The 8,191-nt window shown below is 41.2% G+C and overlaps 1 protein-coding gene across 1 annotated transcript in view; it reads left to right on the top strand.

The window, feature by feature from the left end:
* Positions 1 to 2,985: 2,985 nt before the first annotated feature.
* The window catches only part of LOC311006558 (uncharacterized protein), a gene marked incomplete at its 3' end in the record, with an annotated part of 37,450 nt that continues 32,244 nt past the window's right edge, over positions 2,986 to 8,191 (top strand). Inside the window, exon 1 of the mRNA XM_083999404.1 lies at positions 2,986 to 3,821. Coding sequence (XP_083855530.1) covers positions 3,023 to 3,821 — 799 coding nt within the window. The 5' untranslated portion in view covers positions 2,986 to 3,022. The remainder of the gene's footprint in view (positions 3,822 to 8,191) is intronic.

Below are 8,191 nucleotides of genomic sequence, written 5' to 3'. Positions count from 1 at the left end.
AACCATCTCTGCCCCCCTGTCGCCCCGCACACTTAGCCTCTATCTCAGAAAAGAGCCCACCTGTGCCTTTAAGAGAGAGCCCGCCCCCCTTCCCCTCCCTCTCCTCCAATCATCATTTGTGGCGTGAGCGATATGATTCGCTGCTGCTTGCTCATCGCCTCCTGTGGGACTCTCATTCAGCCATGCTCCTTGTCCCCCTTCCTGTCACACACACACACACACAAACAAAAACATAAACACACAAGTACACCCCAAATGTTTGTATGTTGCAGAAATCAATCAGTAAAAATGAACGTTAAGTAAAGCCCTGCCTCTTTTTCTTTATTTATACATGACAGTAATACTAGGTGTGTGTCTGTGTGTAGCTACTCATTTCCAGTGTAGACCAATCCAGTGGTTAATAAATCACTTTGACTTCTTTCTGAAGTAAAATAATTAAATTGTCTCTCCCACCGGCTAAAATCTCTCCATATAATCTGATAATGTCAATCACAACTGACTTCAAAATGAACTTCAGTATACTGTGTGTGCGTCACAGCAGGAGATGCTCTGTTACACCTGGATCTGCAGACCGACATGTACGCACACACGCATACTAATATGACAATTAATTAATCATAGCAGATGGTATAAACACACATTAGCTCACTGTCTTACACAGGGACCTTGAGGGTTTCACATTTGTATTCACTTTACACACATGGTGAGGAACAGCAGGTGGGCGCGAACGTACTGTAATTATGTGCCAGTGATCACATGTAGCCAGCCCTCACATCAGGTTAATAATACAAACAACACACTCAATATAATATTTCATGTGTAGCTGTTGCAGCACACCTGGGTGTGTGTTCGTTGTATATCATAGGCTCGGACAAAAGCACTGATCCACAGATGTAACATTGGATAATATTGTGTTTTTGTACATTTAAACCACACAGAAAACAATTAACAGAAATTACCAATTAAGTTAACAACTGTCACTTTAGTACTGTTTGACATTATGATTGTTATTCAAAGAGATTCAAAAGTAAACTTACAGGAATAAGATGCTGTATGGTGGTCACATCCTAATGCACATAATCATTTACGATTGAATTTTCATAGCTCATAAAACATACAAGGTTTATATTTGGGTATTAATAGAAATCAGGATTGTTTACACCTTAAAGTTTATAATATCAGTGTCAATACATGGCTCACACCCTCATCTGTCCAATGAGATCCACAGTGTAACATAATAGTAAGGCCTTGACTACTCACTGTGCTGCTTAAAAGTATATCTGTCAAAGTTTTTAAATGTTAAAGTAGGATAAAGTTTCTTTTTAATATGTAATATATTCCATAATAAAGTAAGCCAGAGAGCCTCACATCACCCGAGTGGTTTCTTCACTATACGTTGTCATGCACATTTTATAACTTCCCCCCTTTATTTTACTCACAGCTGATAATCTATGCAGGGTGTTCCTCTCAGCACTGTATGAATACTGTCTCACACACTCTGTGTGTGTAGTATAAATTAAGCCAGGTTGCTATCTTAACTGGGTCACCTCAGTTTTCCCATGGAGTGGTTTAACATGTTATGTAATGGCTTATAAATATAGCCAATCAGTGTTGAGTATAGCACCAGGCTGTGCTGCCATCTGAAGAAAATGAAAACTGTGTCAGCTCTGTGTTGAACGCCTGGAATATAAAATGTCTTTGAATAGACTCATTTCAGGTAAAGTAGTTTTTATACAGTAGATGCTGGAAGAGTTTGTGTTTCTTTTTACACACACTTACTTCATTGTGTTATTCTGCTACTGCACACACACACACACATACACAGACATCAGATTTCCACGTCCGGTTTGCATCATATAATAATCTTGTCACAATGTTTATGGCCGGCTGTAACTTTACAGGCCTCCTTGTGCAGCAGCTAATCATGTTTAGTATTCACGGTTGGCTGTCACACGTCAACAGGCCTTGTGCTGAGAGGTCCACCAATCAGTCTGAGCGAAGGAAATGTTTTCATCTCAATAAATCAAAGTGTAAACAGCGCTGGAGGATTCATGACACTGTATAATGATTATGTTCTGTGTGTGTGAGCGTGATAAGCTCATCCAGTTGTGAAGATTAGATGAAAGAGGACACGTTTATCTCTTTGATGGGAGCGTTTCCATTTCAACAAACACACCCCACAACAGCCACCACCAGCAGCAGCAGCAGCAGCAGCAAACTTCTCCACATGTTCTATCACTCATCTGTAAAACTGGACTCTTTTATACTGATGGTTGGTCTGCACAGTGCCGGTGTCAAGTCCAAACAGGGACAGAAAAAATGTGAGTCCAGAACTTATACTGGCTGAAATATAATGACTCAAACTAAAAAAACACAATAAATTTTAACATGATAAAAAAAACAATATTAGTGTAACTATTACTACTATTACTAACTAAGTAATCTCATTCACTTTGATACACATTATTTTGAATCACACACAACTTTTTTTTCAAAAATATTAGTCTTTAAAAAAAGAAAAGAAATCAAAAACAAATTTTCTAGTGAATTAATTGTATTTATCAACAAAAATAAATATGTATAAATGGATTTTAATTGAATTTTACAAAATCAGCATATCAGATTATGATATAAAAAAATATAATAGGCTACTAAATGCAAGATTAAAGAGTGGTGTCCAAAGCAATAAAAATCATATGTGTATTTATTTATTTTTTCCCCAGAGATCTTACACAAAAAAAATCAATTAAAATGATTTAGACCTAAATATCAGGGAGTAAACCTGTGGCGTCTTATTATTATTTCACTAAATACATCAACAGCAGACGCTAGAAACACGGCTTCTAGATTTTCCCTCCCCATCTGTCAGTCAAGTTTAAGCCCCGCCCCCTTCCCTGTCCGGATGTCAATCAACCCTTAGCCCCGCCCCTCCACTGCCTGCCTGCACGTCGCGCAAAAAAAAAAAAAAAACAGCAGCGACGGCCGTTGGGGGAAGAGAGTAAATAGAGAGAGAAGCCTCAAGATGGCTGACTGGCGAGGCTCCGTTCACCTCACCGGAGCTGCGGCTACTGCGGTGGCCCCCGCGGTCGCCTCCTCCGCCAAAAGCCCGCTCGTCGTCAAGCCGACCGAGGCGAAGGGAGCCCCGCATCATGACAACCGCTCTCTTCTTCAGTCTTCCAGGGATCCCAACCCGCCGCCGCCGCCCAAGAAGGTCCGAGTCGAGGAGAGCGGCGTTAACGTTAAACCCAAAAAACTCAGCAGGGAAGCGGGAGTGGGAGGCAACGGCAGCGGCAGAGAGAAACTCCAACCGCCGCAGACGCAGCAGCAGCCAACGAAGCAGCAGAGTTGTTATGGCAGCAGCAGCAACAGCGGCGGTGGTGGTGGTGGCGTGGCGGGCTTGTGGAGCTTCAGTCCGGTCAAGACGAGCGGCAGCAGCGGCAACAACCCTCCTGCCGCCGCCGCCGCTGCTACCAGTGGATCCCAACCACCGACAACAAACACCCACAAAGTCTTCAAACAGAGCGACTTCTTCCTCCACAAAGCGCCTTCCTCGCCCAAACCCAAGAAACCGAGTAAAGACAAACAACAGCGGGAGAAAGAACTAGTATTAGAGAGGGAGAAGAATAATAATATTAAGGGGAAAGGAGGAGGCGGTGGAGAAGAGGAGAAAAAGAAACATAAAGTGATGTTGATGACCTCCGGACCTGGCGGGACGACCGTCAGCAGCAGCAGCGGCAACAACAACAACGACATCAGCAGATTTAACAACATTTCTGCGGTGAAGAGAGAAAACGGGGAGGTCATCATGTTGCCACCCAAAGGTAGGCCATCAGAGTGTGTTTTCTTTTGGCAAAAAAAAAAAAACTACTTTAAATGTGGTGCGAATTCATAAAGTTTTGAGTTGTGTTTATAATAATAAGTAGTCAAAAAAGAGTCCTGTCCTTTTTATAGTTACTTGGCTTGCGGTGGATTGAGCCACTTGGGATGTGAACATGTGGCCCGGGAGTGTGTGCTGCTGTCTCATTTCCCCCTCGGACAGTCCTGTTTTCGGACTAGCTACTGTTCAGATACGCGCTCTTCAATCGTTGAATAAGAGCCAGTTGAATGCTCCAGAGTTACTCTTCCGTACATTTGTCCGCCCGATGAGATGTTTACATCGAGTTGTACGCACTTACGTCCTGTTATTAGACTAAACGCAGCGTGCGTTTTTATTTTTTTATTTTCTATTAACATACTAGACTAATGCGATTAATTCAGTCTATAAGATGTTGTAAACGCAAAAACAAGATGTAATCTCCGTCACGTCGGCGTTTGAGCGATTGAGGGCGTATATTTCTGGATTATTCTGTAACATTAATACGTGTTAAATTATTTTATTTCCTTCCGAGCGCGGTGCATGTATGAAAACTACTCGCTGCTGTCATAACAATATGACAGCCGCCCGCCATTATAGTGTAAGTGTTGTTTTGGTGGAGCACCACGCCCCCCTCTGTAACCCCGGGCTGTATGGGAAACAGACACGGTTCCCTGGTTTGTTGATACTCCCATGTTTTACAGTTGTGCACATGCAAAACATGTTGTATTTCATTCTCCACGTCTCCCCTTATTTGCCTTTCAGCTCAAACCGTTATTATCACACTATGGTAATTAGACATAGACTCTACTGACAACAGCGAGTGTAACTGCATCATGGACCCAACACCCCCACATCTAGTTTAGGTTTTCCTCTGACCGCGGGTATTCCTGAAATGCGAAAGAGCTGGAAAAAATGAACATAGTCGGTTGAATACATTTTGAAATGTATTAGTCATCAATAATGCAACCTTTTTAGAACAATAAAGACATTTAATGGAATTATAACAATTTATTATTAAATGTGTTATTATATAATAATACATAATTTAGTCAAATTACTTTATGTAATTGAAAAGGTGTTGGATCTGGAACTATAGTATGCAAGACTACACAAAAATCTTTATTGTACATAAATATCACATCAATTTATTTATGTGTTTCACATTATAAAGAGCAGGATCGCTGTATACATCAACATACTGTAGATGCCAGTGATATTTTATAGATAATCAGGCTATCAATAAATGTATAGTACATTATTTTAGAAAATAGATGAATTTGATCAATTTCTGAAGATTATTTCTTATATTCAATTGACTGACTGTCACAAAGCTGAAGCCACAAATCTGATTTAAGACTGTCTCATTAGTGAGTCTTGTTTTTTTTTTGCATGTATTTTTTCAGTGTGTTTTTGCATTTGTTAGTGTTTTGTCACAAGAAAGCAGTTTATCTTATTCCTCCTGTGCACATGATTTGTGTTGGTCAGTCAGCGCATCTGAATGTCATTCGTCCTTGAGTGTTCAGAAGCGAGCGGGGGCACCAAGTGGACACATGTGAGAGTGTGTGTGTAAAAACATGATGTCACCCGTTTCCAGTTGGGTAGTTTAAGAGGTCATGACATGCTCTCAACAGCCACCGCACAGTAAGAGCTCCGGGACGAGACATGTTGTTGACCTGTAGCACTAACACGCCATCACAAGCACTTGTCTGGTAAACAGGTTGGGTGTCAGTTTTATTTATTTCAAGCAAAAAGATGGCAGGGAAGCAATCTAAAGACTATTTAAGATAGATATTAATAATAATATACAATATTTCAGGTTAGTTTTTCCTTTTTTTGCAAATTAATGAGCTGTTATTGTTGTAATGCAGGCTTGTTGAGAATAATTACTCAGGGCTTCACTTCACACAGTGGATCCAATCATACCTGAAGACGTGAGCTGTCCTGTAGAGCAGTCATTCATTCTTTCATTCATACACGAGGTGTTCTTGTTACTGAATTGGAAGACACTTCAGTCACTGGAAGCCCACACCGTTTTCATGAGGAAAATTTGGATGCAGAAATAATTAACACTTGGTGACATAATAATAATAATAACACTCCTTCAGCAGTCTCACTGAGGTGCCCTTGAGGAAAACACGGAAACCTCTTAATTGCTGTAGTGAGCCGTTCAATGGCCAGCAGCGGGAGATCGTAATTGTATGGAGTAACTTCGAACGTGAAGGAGTTAGTATCTGAATGTGGAGTGTTAATGCACATCAGTCCATAGTGAAATTAATTTCAAGGATTAAACTGCTCAGGTGGTGAGAGAGAGGCCAGACCGGCGGTTAGACAGAGGGCGTAACTTTGGGTTAAACATTGGGAGGGATAAGATCTCTGCCCATATAAGGATTTTTAAGTCAGTGTACATGTGTCCTAATGCAAGGAAGAGTGCAAAATTGTGACTTTGATAAACGGACAAGGCTTATTTAACTCTTTATTTTGGCATTTACCACCATTATTTTTAAGGCATTTTATTTTGTTGTTAATCCGTTGTGGTGTTTATTCTGACAGGACTACTGCTTATTATTAATTAATTTATCATAACACCACTTGCCACTGTGAAGCTATTTCCTACCAGGCTGATGAACTAATGACACAGTTTGTGATTCAGGCAGCTATGAACATGGCGCCACACCTAGTCACTGATACAATGTAGAGACCAAATTTGATTCAGAGAGAAAAGCCGATCAGTTCTCAGATCAGGTAAAATCCCACCAGTGCGTCGTCCCCTAGCTTTACCTCTTGGGTTGGACAGAGCGGTTTAAGGACAGAGGTTTTTTTTAGGCATGGTGCTAGAGAGCCTCCCTCTCGCTGAGGGGCTGAATTGTGACTCTGACCTTCCTGGAGGGAAAGAATTTTTCTGCAGGGATCCAAAGAGCATCACATCATCATCATCATCATCATCATCATTGCAGCGATATTAGTGGCTGGCTGAAGGCAGCAGTCAGGGAGCAGCAGGTTACATTCACTACTGAAATAAATAAGAGTCCAGTCCAGAAATGTTCACTAGAAGAAAAATATTGATTGTAAAAGTGTTTGGCAGTTTGACCTGTTGTTGACACCCAGTGTATTTACATGGTGTGGGGGGGTATTATAATTACATGAGCCGACGTGCTGCCAATAATTTAAGCGTTGAACACTTTAAATGGATTATCTTTCTCACATTCATGCTGAACTCATAGGCACAACTCAGTTAATGAGGCTGTAATACTTGCCAATGCCTTTAATCACTAGTCGTAGCGTAAAAGGACTTAGTCTGGTTGTTTTTTAGGGGGGGATTTTAATTCCTCACACGTCTCACGTAAATCACAGATTAAGGCTGATGCAAACACCTACCGGTAATTTAAAAAAAAAGTGTATTATGGCAATTGGTTTGTTTTTCTGTCTAAAACTTTCACGCCTTTCATGTTGCAAATAATGTCACAATTAGCAGGAGCAAGCATGAAGGGAGTCTGGAAAACATCAACATTTCTTCTTATTATGAAGTATTACACTGTGTGTGTGTGTGTTGTGGACATCATCATCCAGACCATTAAAAAAAAAAGTCATGTAAACCTGGGTTATTAGGGAAGTTAAGTTACAGTGAATCATGTAAATGTCTTAGTTGCAGTAATTTGGTTATTTGTTTGCATGCAAATGTGCTATTCTGACAGGATTCCTGGGGAACGCCTGGGACTACGTGTCTGTGGCAGAGTGCAGCGAGGGGTGGGGGGGTGAGGGGGGTGGGGGTAGATGAAGCGTAGCTGCGATCAGCACCCAATTAAGTTACTGTCAGCCGGGCCATTTGTCCAGACAGTCCAACACAAAAATACTCATATTCCTGCATGTTTTTAATAGTGTTGCAGAAAGACTCTATTAACATTTGTTGGTATTTATGGGGATCGGCTCTGCCTGAATGGTGAAGCAAGCGCAGGTTTTCCACACCAACGGGAGTGAACTGACCATCCTAACGTTAGCAGGATGTAGCCTGGAGGCAGATCCACCTGTAGTGCTGCAGCAACACTGATGCAAAAAGATCAGAAAATCTGCCGGGCCCTGGTTTATTTCTTTGTCAGCCAGCTCCATGTCAGAGTGAGGCAGTCAGACAGTTACTCGCATTTGAGGAACCCATCCTTTCCTTTCCTATCATTTTCAGCTCAATATGTGTTTGGTGAACTCCTGAATGTAGCTGTTTTCACCATATATGTCTCAAAACATCCATTTCATGCAGACATTTCATCTTTTACCTGTTCCCAGTTTGCCACATTAATACAGATGGAGTTAATTTACAGCTTGGTAGTATCCACCGTTTTGCTC

Source organism: Trachurus trachurus, assembly GCF_905171665.1.
Source record: "Trachurus trachurus genome assembly, chromosome: 23".
NCBI classification, from domain to species: domain Eukaryota; kingdom Metazoa; phylum Chordata; class Actinopteri; order Carangiformes; family Carangidae; genus Trachurus; species Trachurus trachurus.
This window is presented reverse-complemented; position numbering and strand designations above follow the sequence as displayed.